The sequence below is a fragment of the Mobula birostris genome, chromosome 6 (assembly GCF_030028105.1).
Source record: "Mobula birostris isolate sMobBir1 chromosome 6, sMobBir1.hap1, whole genome shotgun sequence".
Classification (NCBI taxonomy): domain Eukaryota; kingdom Metazoa; phylum Chordata; class Chondrichthyes; order Myliobatiformes; family Myliobatidae; genus Mobula; species Mobula birostris.
Window position 1 is genome coordinate 68,270,920 of NC_092375.1, and position 13,762 is coordinate 68,284,681.

Here is a 13,762-nt window from a genome sequence, read left to right on the forward strand (position 1 = left end):
TTATGATCCCACCATCTCTGTTACCCATAAGGAGAATTTTTTCTAAAATATGTTTTAGAGCCAGTTGTTCTGTCCTCTTCCATCTTCAAATAATGGTTGACTGGTGCATTGGTTAAAAAGAAGCACCACACATGCAAACAGACGCAACATGCATACTCACAGATTAGAAGTATTTTATACTGTTGAATTAAATTGATGTTGTTTATAATAATTAAAGAACCTAGAAAACTGAAGAGCAACTCCCTCACATCCTTTTAATATGATTCCAAGGATGATGCTCTGACCATCAGATGATTCACATGTCTACTATGAACTGATTTACCCTTATGTATTCCCTATGGCATATGGAAATGACGTAGTGACATCTTCACAATGACTAATAGAGCCATCTTTATGAAAGATATTAATTGTCATTCTAGCTTCCTAAGACTTAATTACGAAGCACTAGATGAAAAAAATACTCAAATGTAAAACTGTGTCTTGATCCACAGGCTCAGATTCTCAGGCTTGTTATTACTACCTTCAAAAAGGAATTACCAGAGAAATACCTATCTTTCAATTTTTAAACTATTCAACTAAATCTGGAGGTTTCATTTTTTTTCTGTAATGTGGGAAACAGTTCACATCTAAAGAAGATGGCTAAGTGAATGGAAAAAGATAAATATAGTTAAATAAAGTTAAGGGAAGCTCAACAATTTTCTTTGATCAGAAAAAAAACACCCGAAGGTGAAAATATACCCTCTTGATGATCAAGCAGTGAGCTTTCAACTCAGCACACTACAAGCTACAGAACCAAGAACTTTCACCTAGAACACTACAGCACAGAAACAGGCATTTCGGCCTGGTAATTATTATTATTTTCCATAACTGTTTTAGTCTAAAGATCCTGCTGACTAAACAAAAATAAATGCATTGCTAAAAATAATCGCAAACCAATTTCCTGTGTATTTTCGCATAATTATTGAAACAGAGTGGATATATCTGTTCATGTACTTCAAGAAAGTTGTTATGAATCCAAATCCAACAGGAACTCACTTGAAGCCATTATAAACTCATTTCACACACCAATTTAGTTACCCTGAGAAGAATTTTAATTGCTGCTCAACATTACCAAAAAAATCTCAAAACAAAGCACCTATAGTTGTTTAAGTCAGCAATTCACTTAAAAATTTCCTCTATGAAATAAAAGGAAGGCCACATGTGGCAATCACTTCATAATTCCTACAGCAATAATCCATTAACTTCTCTGAAATCTATGGAATTTAAACATAAGGTAATTGAGAAAATTACAAACTATTTGCAAAATATTTACCATTGACTGCCCAGGCTTAAGGTCTCCCTTTGCAGGAGTAACTCGAAAATGGGCTATCTTACGAAACCGGAAGGTGAGTGGAAGTAAAAGTGAGTCATTTCGAAGAGTGCTGTTAACGTTCACTTTTTCACCAAGAAGACATTCCTTGAAATCAAAGTCAGTCACTGGACTGATGGTTAAGCTCACAGGGACCCCTATTCCAGTAAGTGCTAACTCAATTTGCCGTTGACCTACAAACAGAAATAAAACAAACAATTCCATGTGCATACTTTCAGATTAAGATCTCGAGAAGTTATAAACATTTCCTGCAATGATGAGATTGGCACCATAAACTTTGCAATTCAACCTCATTATTGATAATATGCCCCAAATTTTCCTGCCTACACATGATAGGATACACTACAGTGGGCACAGTAGACATAATGCCAATGTGAAGTAAATTATGGTTAAATTCAATTGTGCATTTGTTTAAGTGGAATCATCATCATAGCTTGTCACACCAGACAGCCAGCCACTCTAGTGTTGTTTGGTTGATGTTGAGCAGGTCAGTGTCAGCTAAATCAGGTGAGAGTGGGCAGTTGCGCAGAACGTGTTCAATGTTCTGCACCCTTTTGCCACACTCACAGGATTCACTGGTCTTTAAACCCACTTCACCATATTGTCTCCCGTACTACAAACTCCTGCTCTCGCTCTGTTGAGAGTGCACCACTTTAAGTGGAATAAGCACATCTTATCTTCATTCTGATTTCAACAAAACCAAGATAGTATAGTGCTTGATCAACTACAGGAAGTTTGTAACAAGCTTAGAATGCAATTTTTTTTAAATGCAGCATATATTCTGTTTGAAAGGCTACTCTACTTACTTATGAGAGTTCTGAACCACCTTCTCCAAAATACTTCAGCTTCTGATCCACCTCTCAAAGTTCAAAGTATATTTATTATCAAAGTATGTATACACTCTAAAATCTTAAGATTCATTCCTTACAGGCAACCACAAAACAAGAAACCCAAAAGAACCCATTAAAAAAGGCCAACAAACACCAACTATGCAGAAAGTTAAAAAATCATGCAAACAATGAAAGCAAGCAAACAGGATTCAGAACAAAAGTGAGTCCACAGATAGCAAGCCTGATGCAGCAGGAGCAGGCCCCAACCCTCAGCCTCAGTTAATCACAGAGCGGAGTAAAACATCACGGAGCTCGAAGTCTGGAGTAGCCAGAGCAGGCTCACAACCTCAGACTCAGTGTAGCAAAGAGCGGAGCAAACGCCATGAAGCAGCAAGCAGAACTGGTCCGACGCTCACCCCTGGTTCCAACACTCTGTCGATAAATCCATCTGGCCCAGCATTTAAGTCATCCAAACATCATGCTGTTCCTCGCACTAGGACCCAATTCCTGTTGCATCAATACACTCTGGGCGTGGACCCTGCCACCAAGTTCTGATCCGTATTCGAACTTTCCAAATCGGCCTAGTGCTTATATCGATCAGACCTCGCTCTCAGTTTAGGTGGACAGGCCCACTCCACCCCGACTTTCCTCCGCTTCACATACCCCAACCATTTCAACCTCACTCCGACCACTTCTCCTCTTACATGCTTCCATCTCTCCCTGAATCCCTCTTGCACCCTTTGACCCTCTAGTCAGCCACGCCTTTGCTTGCCTCCTCACTGTCTGCAGTGATCATTTACCATGAATTTTAACAGAAAAAGAATTACTAATAATGTATTTAATTGTATTTCTTGCTTTAGGAGCCACCAGTAAATTGTCATTTGGCTTCAGTAGCACCATCTTAAACTGTCCAGTGCAATTTTATCACTTTTTCACCAAATATTACTCCAAATCAGACCGAAAACTAGAGCAGGACAGGAGGTTCTGAGGTAGGTATCCAGACAAATCGTGAATGATAAGTTTTGGTTCAATTGGTTACACTGAGTTGCCCATGTCAGAAAGTTGAGATTGAAGTGCCATTCCAAGAGATCAAGCATAAAAGTCTTTTCTAAAATTCCTGCGCATAACCAAGGAGGGATTTACCATATTTGGAGGAGCCACTAAATGAAGGCTATCTCTGTTCTCTCAATGGAAGATTCCTAAGCTTAATCATAAAACTGGACAATATTGAGGGATGTTTATTTATCCCTCAATAAACATCACTTTAAAAAATACTTAATCCTTAATCACATTGTTATTGGTAGGATTCTGTCATGCACAAATTGTTTTCTGTTTCATGTTTTCTCTATCTGAACAATGTACATATCTTAAAGTGTTTTATTGGCTGTAATTATTTTGAGCTCATGAAAAGCACAATATAAACTGAATTTTCTTATATAATGGAAGGATTAAAAATTGGGGATTGCAACTATCATTGTCAGTGAGCACTGTTTTCTCATTGCATTAACGATGCTTCCAGTTCAACAGGTGTTAGTGAAAATATTTTTAAATTTCTAATGCCATTGGAAATATATAGTTCCAAAGCTGTTCCTCTGAGTCCAGTTGACTGATGCAAGATTTACCCTCAATCATGGAAAGTAATGATCACCATAGAAATAACAAAGTAGACTTGGGATCAATAATTCCTCACCACATTTAATATAACTAAAAAGAAACTGAGCAAAAACAACAGTAAAATACAGCATTGCAAAAAGTCATATTGTTCATTACTCAATTCAATTCAAATTTAACTCTCATTCAACTATACATGAATACCCATGAATACAGCTTAACAAGACAGCATTACTCTGGACCAAGGTGCAAAAGTCACACAGCACAAAGCATGTGTAGCATGTACAAGAGAGCAAGCACATAAAGGTATCAGCAAGATACAGCCATACAGTAATAACAGATTCGAACAACAGTGGAGCTTTGTTTCCGCCGAGTGAACACTGGGGGCAGCACAGACTCCAGCCTGCATGCTGCGTCACGTTACCCCCAGTGGAGAACACCAGCTCTGATGCCTCTCTCCTGGCGGCTGTAAACAGGCGACACCACAGCTTGAGGCTAGTCCTCACATGTACAAGATAGCAAGCATATTTTGGATATCAGTAAAATACAACCACACAAAATACATGGACAGTGCCTATAAAAAGTATTTGCCCCCCCCCCCGGAAGTTTTCATGGTTTATTGTTTTACAACATTGAATCATAGTGGATTTAATCCAGCTTTTTTTTTACACTGGTCAACAGAAAAAGACTTTTGTGTCAAAGTGAAAACTGATCTCTACAAAGTGATCTAAATTAATCTAAGAGACACGAAATAAATGATTGCACAAGTATTCACCACTTGAATAAAACACACCAAATCATCAATTGGTTTTAGAAGTCATATATTTAGTGTAATGGAAATCAACCAGTGTGCAGTCTAGGTGCTTCAACTGACTGTAGTAAAAATACAGCTGTATCTGGAAGGTCCAACTGACTGTAGTAAAAATACAGCTGTATCTCGAAAGTCCAATTGACTGTATTAAAAATACAGCTGTATCTGGAAGGTCCAACTGACTGCAGTAAAAATACAGCTGTATCTGGAAGGTGCAATTGACTGTAGTAAAAATACAGCTGTATCTGGAAGGTCCAACTGACTGCAGTAAAAATACAGCTGTATCTGGAAGGTGCAATTGACTGTAGCAAAAATACAGCTGTACCTGGAAGGTCCAACTGCTGCTGGTGGGACAGTATCCTGGCAAAAACTACACCAAGAAGACAAAAGACCCACTCCAAGCAACTCCACGAAAAGGTTATTGAAAAGCACAAGTCAGGAGATGAATATAAGAAAATCTCCAAGTCTCCATATCTCCAAGGCAGTTTTGTAAAGAAGAATGGGGAAAAATTGGGGTGTCCAGAAGTGCAAAGCTGATTGAGACCAATCCACACATACTCAAGGCTTTAATTGCTGCCAAAGGCGTATCTACTAAATACTGACTTAAGGGGGTGAGTAATTACGCAATCAATTATTTTGTGTTTAACAATTCTAATAAACTTGGAGTACAGTCAATCATCAAGAAATAGAAAAAATATGCTACAGCTGTAAATCTGCCAAGAGCAGGCCATCCTCAAAAGCTGAGTGTCTGTACAAGAAAGGGAGTAGTGAGGCAGGCCATCAAGAGACCTACGACAACCATGGAGGAGGTACGTTTCAATGGCTGAGATGGGAGGGACTGTGCATACAACTGTTGCCCATTTGCTTCATCGGTTGCAGCTTTATGGAGAGTGGCAAAGAGAAAGCCACTATTAAAAAAAACTAACATGAAATCTCGGCTAGCGTTTACCAGAAGGTACGTGGGAGACTCTGCAGTCAGCTGGAAGAAGACTTTATGGTCTGATGAAACCAAAATTGAGCATTTTGGCCATCAGACTAAATGCTATGTTTGACGTAAGCCAAACACCGCACATCGTCAAAAACACATCGTCAAAAAAGGTGAAGCATGGTGGTGGCTGCATCCTGCTGTGGGGATGTTTCAGTGCAGCAGCCTCTGAAATACTTGTGAAGGTTAAGGGTAAAGAGAATGCAGTAAAATACAGGGAAGACCTGGAGGAAAACCTGATGCAGTCTGCAAGAGAACTGCGATTTGGTTTTCCAGCAAGACAATGATCCCAAGCATAAAGCAAAAGCAACACAGAAATAGCTTAAAAAACAACAAAGTTAATGCCCTGGAGTAGCCAAGTCAGAGTCCAGACCTCAATCCAATTGAGAATTTGTAGCTGGACTTGAAACAGGCTGCTCACTCATGATCTCCATGCAATCTGACAGAGATTGAGCAGTTTTGTAAAGAAGAATGGGGAAAAATTGTAGTGTCCAGAAGTGCAAAGCTGATAGAGACCTATCCACACAGACTCAAGACTGAATTGCTGCCAAAGGCGTATCTACTAAACACTGACTTAAGGGGGTGAGTAATTACGCAATCAATTATTTTTGTGTTTAACAATTCTAATAAATTTAGACCAATTTGTTTTCACTTTGACACGAAAGAGTCTTTTCTGTTGATCAGTGTCAAAAAATCAGTGTGGCTCAATGTTATAAAACAATCAAACATGAAAACATCAGCGGGGGGGAGGTGCTAACATATATCTATAGTCCAGACCCTGATTCCTTCAATACTGAAGAGCTTCTCTTCTGCCGAATAAACATGAGGGGCGGGCGGGCTGCGAGAAGCACCAACTCCAACCCGGATGCTGTGCCATGCCGCCCCTGATGGAGCGTAACAGCTCTGACACCTCTCTCCTGGCAGCTGTAAGGAGGTGACCCCACGGCTTGAGGCCCTGAAACCACTGAATGCCGTAGATAGCTGCAATCGACCATAATAGAGCTTATCTTCTGCTGAGTGAGCACCGTGGGGGGAGGGTGTGCAGAACCTACTCCAGCTTGGGTGCCGCACCATACCACCCTCGGTCAAGCGCCCCGGCTTCAATGTCTCTCTCCTGGCAGCTGTAAATAGGTGACCCTGCAGCTTGAGGCCTAGTCCTCACCATGAAGGAAGCCATGCAGCTCCTCCACCATCCGCCCCTGCTCACTGCCAATAGAACAGTGAATCAAACTTGCGGCACTCCACATTAACAATGTCTAAAAGGGTCTTTCAATCACAAGAAAAGCGACCAAGATGTCACTCGCTATTAGACTGTAAGTCTCCTTTGACTCAGGCAACAGCACAATGCGCAGCTCCTTCACTTTCGCCGCTAACAAGCAAACTGCTTTTGGGGCAGACCTGCAGTACTTTAATTTTATAATGTAAAGCAGGACCTTGCGATCATAAAAAAATACCTTTTATTGACCCCGTAGAAGCTGCTGTAATCAAACGAGCCATCATCTTAACAGAAATCCTGGTATTATTTAGGTCATGTTAGTTCACTCATGAATATCATTTTAACAGTCCTTATTGAAAATAAGGTAAGTCTACAGAAAAACGGTATTTGCTATCATTTAGCCTTTTTATTGATTCTCTGGGCAATCTTTCCTTAAAACATGAGAAATACTATTATCCATAAAGGTACATGATTTATGATTTATAACTGATAGAATAAATAGTAGATAGGTTGCAGAACTGGAATAAGAAGTGGCAGATGAATTTCAACCCAGATAAGTGTGAAGTGTTTCATTTCAGTAGGTCAAATTTGAAGTCAAAATGTAGTATTAATGGTAAGGCTCTTGGCAGTGTGGAGGATCAGAGAGATCTTGGGGTCTGTGTGCATTTGACACTCAAAGCTGCTGCACAGGTTGACAGTGTTGTTAAGAAGGCATATGATGTGTTGGCTTTCATCGACTGTGGGATTGAGTTCAAGAGTCGGGAGGTAATGTTACAGTTACATAAGACCTTGGTCAGACCCCACTTGGAGTACTGCGTTCATTTCTGGTCACCTCACTACAGGAAGGATGTGGATACTATAAAAAGAGTGCAGAGGAGATTTACAAGGATGTTGCCTGGATTGGAGAGCGTGCCTTATGAGAACATGTTGAATGAACTTGGCCTTTTCTCCTTGGAGTGGTGAATGATGACAGGTGACCTGATAGAGGTGTATAAGATGATGAGAAGTATTGATCATGCAGATAGCCAGAGGCTTTTTCTCAGGGCTGAAATGGCTAACATGAGAGGGCAAGGTTTTAAGGTGCTTGGAAGTAGGTACAATCGGGACGTCAGAGGTAAGTTTTTCCACACAGAGTGGTGGGTGCGAAGAAAGCACTGCCAGGAACAGTGGTGGAGGCGGATACAATAGGGTCTTTTAAGAGACTCTTAGATAAGTACATGGAGCTTAGAAAAATAGAAGTCTATGTGGTGGGGAAACTCTAGGCAGTTTCTAAAGTAGGTTACATGGTCGGCACAACTTTGTGGTTCGAAGGTCCTGTAATGTACTGTAGATGTCTATGTTCTATGTTCAATCAAATTCTCAAAAAATTGCTTGTTTTTAAATTGGGAATTCATGATTCCAAAAACATCAAAATTAATTTAGTCTTCATGAAAATCACTTACTTGATTGATGAATAAGACAGAAAAAGATTTATAATCAATTGTGTCAATTACTTTACTAATTCAGTAACTATTCAACAAACTTTTGTTTACATCAGTGACTTTTTTCCAAGATTCCCCACAATAATCTCAAATAAATCATTTTTTACTGAAATCTAATAGCATGATGTGTTAACTATAAAAATTAACATTCTTGTTCTGGATTCAAAATTACATTATCTATGCCTCTGGATTAAAGAAAAACTTTTATGATATCCCAAGTAACTCACAGAGGTACTGGTGGAAGTTAACAGACAAGTAGTATCTATAGATGGACTGCCAATTTCCCTCCATGGATGTTGCCTGATCTGCTGAATTCCTCCAGTACCTTTATGTGTTGCTCCAGATTTCCAACAACTGCAAACTCTTGTGTCTTCATTCAATGATATCCCCTTGGCATTCTTCTTCTCTAAGGAGAGTAACTTCAGTTCGGTAAGTATTTTTCTATGATATAATTTGAAGCATCATTCTTAAATTTTCAAACTATTTCACAGTGCCATCAAAAATTAATAGCCTTTCAGTGATACTTATGCCAAAGCTTTATCTATTAGCAGTTAAATTTCACACCTAAGGTACACAGAATTAAATATAATGCTTGCTGTGTGATGTGAGCAAATCAATGTGTTCATTCATTTATATAGTTCATAGCCCCCTGGCTTAGTGACTGCGTCATAGATTTAAACAAATCATGCTTTTAATACATTAAAAAAAATAAAGTTTGTTGAGTACCTTTTCTCTCACTGGTTCCATTGAATGACTCCTGCATAAAAACACCGCAGCTATGCCCAGTTTCAAATCTCACATACAGAGCATACTCTCTGAATTTTGGTATTTCATCCTCTCTTTTGTGAAATTTTGTAGAACTATAGGAAGATCAATATATTATCAGTTTTTCATCCATTGAAGTTCAACAATATCTGGGAGATAAATATTCATCAAAACTGCCGGAGCAATAATCAGGTGGGCTGGATTGATTATCAGCTATCAAACTCAAGACTTTTAACATCATCACTGTTAAAATCATGAATGATAATCAGTTGGTTCCACAATATCTTAATAAAACTTTCCTCAAGTTCACCTCTCAGATGATCTTTTTGTAACTGTAATCACAATGTCTATAATTTGAATATTTTGAAAGATAGTGTCCTAAATTGTCTCCAACTCCTGATAGAGGCAGAACACAAGAAGACATTAGAGAAAAACTGGTCAATTGGATCCATGAAAAGGGATGAGACACGCTACCCTATGGCAATATGATTGAGTCTAATTTGAATGGAGAGCCCCCAGATTTTCAAACTGTATGGCAAAGAATAATACAGGCTCATGCAAGTGAGAGGCTTTCATGTTGACCATGCATCTCCAGTGTGTTTCAAGCTAGAGAACACTCAATTGCAAAATACTAATTTAAAAGTTGTAATTATACCCTGTGCTTTTCTCAGGTCAAATTCACTGCAATTAATTTGGAAATACAGTATATTTTTAAAATGGTATATAGATCCACAACAATTTGAATGATGAACATTTTTTAAAAAACCTGCACCAACATTTTTAAACTTGCACACAAGCAAAGTTATTTAAAAAATCAATATACTTTTCAATACTTCTTAATCAAAATTTCCATTTTCATACTGTTACTGAGCAGGGTCAATGAAACTTAGTTTTTTAACCTTACCTTACACCTTTTATTGCTTTTAATCAACAACATATGAACATAAAAAAGAGGCGCAGAAGTTAGCCACACATGCCTTTGTTCATGCTCCATCCATCATTTTATGCATGCTTTGAAAGGGAGAATAGCATTACTCCTGTGTGAATTCCCACAGCATCTGGTGATCCTGTGATCTCTGTCTCGGAGGCTGATGTCGAAACATTCTTCAAAAGGGTGAACCTTCATAAGGTTTAGACCATACGACATAGGAGCAGAATTAGGCTACTTGGCCCATCAAGACTGCTCTGCCATTCAAAAGGCTGATCCTTTTTTCCCTTCCTCAGCCCCACCCTTGGCCTTCTCCCCGTAATCTTTGGTGCCGTCCAAGCAAGAACCTATCAATCTCTGCCTTAAATACACCCAACAACCTGGCCTCCACAGCTGTCTGTTTTAACAAATTCCACAAATTCAGCATCCTCTGGCTTAAGAAATTTCTCTGCATCTCTGTTTTAAATGGACACCCCTCGATCTTGAGGCAGTCCTATTGTCCTAGACTCTCCCATGATGGGAAACATCCTTTCCATATCTACTCTGTCTAGCCCTTTCAACATTCGAAAGGTTTCAATGAGATCGCCCCCCTCATCCTTCTAAATTTCAGTGAGTACCGACCCAGGGCCATCAAACATTCCTAGCTTGAAATCTTCATTCCAGGTTTCAGGCTCTAACAGTGTACCTAGCAAGGTACAGAAAACCTGTGCTGATCAGCTTGCTCGACTGGTCAAAGAGATCTCAACCTCTCATTGCTGCTGTCAGAGGTTCCTAGCTGTTTCAAAAGGGTAGCAATCATACTGGTGCCCAAGAAGAGCAGGGTGAGCTGTGTCAACAATTATAGTCCAGTAGCACCAACATCTACTAAGATGAAGTGCTTTGAGAAGTTGGTCATGGCTAGAATTAACTCCTGCTTGAGCAAAGAACTGAGCCCATTGCAATTTGCCTAGGTCTGCAGCAGACTCAACCACACTGGCTCTCCACTCAACCTTGGTGCACTTAGACAACAATGCTGTGGATTCTGGTTAATTGGGCCATCAGTTAATCAGGGGCAGACGCTTAATTGGACAACTCTTAAAGAACAAAATATAATTAAATAACTGGGATTCCCTTCATTTATTTGGGACACTATGCCACTTAATTGGGGCAGGAGACAGTCTCCGAACAGTTTCTAACTAGTGTCAGTCACGTGTGCTTGTGCGGTCGTTAAGCTGCCAAGTAATAAGCAGTAAGACAATTCACAACTGTTTTGCTCACTGTGGTTCCAAGCATTCAGGCTTAAGAGATAACAGATGCAAAAATGGAAATGCAAAAAGACAGATGCAAAAATGGAAATGCAAAAAAAAAGGATTTCACAACTTCAACAACTTAGAAACTATGAAAAATTTTAAGGTATCAACAATTATCTTCAATGTTACAATGGTAATGAAGATTTGGAAGATGCAATCATTGACAGCATTGTGTGAGGGCAGCCCACTTTCTGCTCTAGGTGTCTGCACTGTTTTTGTTCATTTCCAGTTAAAAGAACTCAAAGTGGATTAATTCCTTCATCGATAAGTATTAGGAACTAATATTCAGTTTTATAGTACTGCAGTAGTGTTGGTAAAGTTCAAATTTGCTCTGCTTTTCACTTAAGTATATACAGTAATTTATTATTCAGTTGGTCTTTTTTATACTTTTTTAACTATTTCCATGAAACTTCGGCTAATTGGGGCAGCCGTTTAATTGGGCCAAAATGTACTGTTCTTGATGTGCCCCAATTAACTCAAATCCACTGTACTTGCTCTACCTGGGTACAAGTATTTTGTCAATCAAGCATGAGGAGTTCCAGATCCTTCTCAGAGCTCTGCATTCTCACTACTTGAATAATAGGCAATGTTATATTTTCCCATATTATACTCCATCTGATAGATCTTTGCCTACTCACAGAACCCAGCTATGTTCCCTTGTAGCCTCCTTATTTCCTCTTATTTTATAATCTATCATCAGCAACTTCACCATACTGCTTCTTAGATCAACACACAACCTGACATAAAGTAAGATCCCAGTTCTACCTTGTTCCTCAACATTCTATGCAGGTTTACAAGCAAGCCTAGCAAAGGCTCACATATCTCATTATGTGTACATACTCTTCAACAGCCGAATGTCTGCTCTATTTCATGACAAGTTAAAGCTTCAAGCTAGACTCTTTAGGATTTCTACTTGATGTTGCAAGATAGAAGCACCTCCCTCTTAAGAACCATAAGCATGGATTCATTCAGCACTGGCCTCTCAGAAAGGTACACCTGTAGTATGTGGGAATGGAGTCACTGAAGGGACTCATATTTTCTTGACTACATAATCTTTCTTAATTAGATACGACCAGGGTATACTTATGTGTGTCCTGCAACAGGTCAAATAGGTTTTTAATCCAGATCATATTGCTCAGTACTATCCACCTTCTCTGATCCTACCCATAGTCTAAATCTGTTCTACATACTTACAGTCAATAAAATGTTACTATGATAAGATTGATGACATTATTCTTTCAGTCATAATTTGAATTCTCTTTTCAAATTACTATAAAAACAATAATTTTTTTGTTAAATTATAAACAAAACTACTTTCAGTATTCTTTGAACCATTCGACTTACGCAAAATCCTCGGGGGTGAAGCACAGAGTAACAATGATTTTGTTATAAGGGTTTAGAATCCCTTGGCAAGGTCGACATGTAATCAATGCAGAAGTACAAGCCGTTGGTCTGGATTCTGTTGTCGCTTTATCTGCCAAAACTGCCTCTGAACTCAGGGATAGATCCGTACCCTGTCAAATATAAGTAGTTTTGAAAATGAATTGACACAGTTCCCTATAACATTTGACTTATTAAAAATAAAGTACTAAGAAATCCATCTGCACAGACAAACAACTATATAGATTTTAAAGATATGCGTTTTATAACACCACTTTATTTGGTGAAATTGCTTCCAATTTGCTGCACCATTTGTGATTGCAAGTAATGACCTACATAGCAAATTGGGAAATGCAGTGGCTTGTGTAACTAAGTATGCAGAGTAAAGAAATTATGATGTCAGTTCTACAATAATACAAATTTGATGACTGTACTGTGAAATTGGGCCTCAATAATCTAGCTAATACCATATGTTTATCAAGTATCAGGAATTAGTGTTTAAAAACAGGAAGAAACTTCTCCTCTATATCCCCACCCATCCATATTAATTAAAGGAATTGACAATGATTTACAGGATTATTGGCAAAAGATTTGATTGGAAAAATGAGTATTGTGATTCCCACTGTCAGAACAGGCAAAATTCTCTTGCCTTCAGAGCTTCAGTGCTGTGGCTCATTATGTTCTCAATTGTTAAGCTTATCCACTAACACATCTGATAATCTGATATATATTTTAGCCACAACTATAGGTGTACAGCCATGCGAGGACATTTGCAATGGCTGCGAAAACAGCAGCTTTCAAATTCATTGTCTCAGATTCTTGCAAGACAGATACAAGAGAAATCAATGTCAATATAACATAACATACCACAAGTTGAGAGTCACCAAATACAGTGTGGCATGGTAGTGTGGTGGTTAGCACAATGACTTACAGTATCAGTTACTTGGGTTCAATTTGTGCCACTGCCCGGAAGGGGTTTGTATTTTCTCCCCATGACTACTTGTTTCCTCTATGTGCTCTGGTTCCCTTCCACAGTCCAAAGATGTACCGGCTAGTAGGTTAATTGGTCATTCCAAAGATACAGGCTGCCTTTGATC

General features: G+C 38.9%; 1 protein-coding gene across 1 annotated transcript in view; it reads right to left on the reverse strand.

Annotated features, from left to right (window-relative positions):
- Positions 1–13,762, reverse strand: part of LOC140199082 (cilia- and flagella-associated protein 47-like) — a 697,686-nt gene that overhangs the window by 628,145 nt on the left and 55,779 nt on the right. Inside the window, exons 6-8 of the mRNA XM_072260570.1 lie at positions 12,630–12,799; positions 9,030–9,163; positions 1,313–1,542 (exon numbers count right to left, since the gene is read on the reverse strand). Coding sequence (XP_072116671.1) covers positions 1,313–1,542; positions 9,030–9,163; positions 12,630–12,799 — 534 coding nt within the window. The remainder of the gene's footprint in view (positions 1–1,312; positions 1,543–9,029; positions 9,164–12,629; positions 12,800–13,762) is intronic.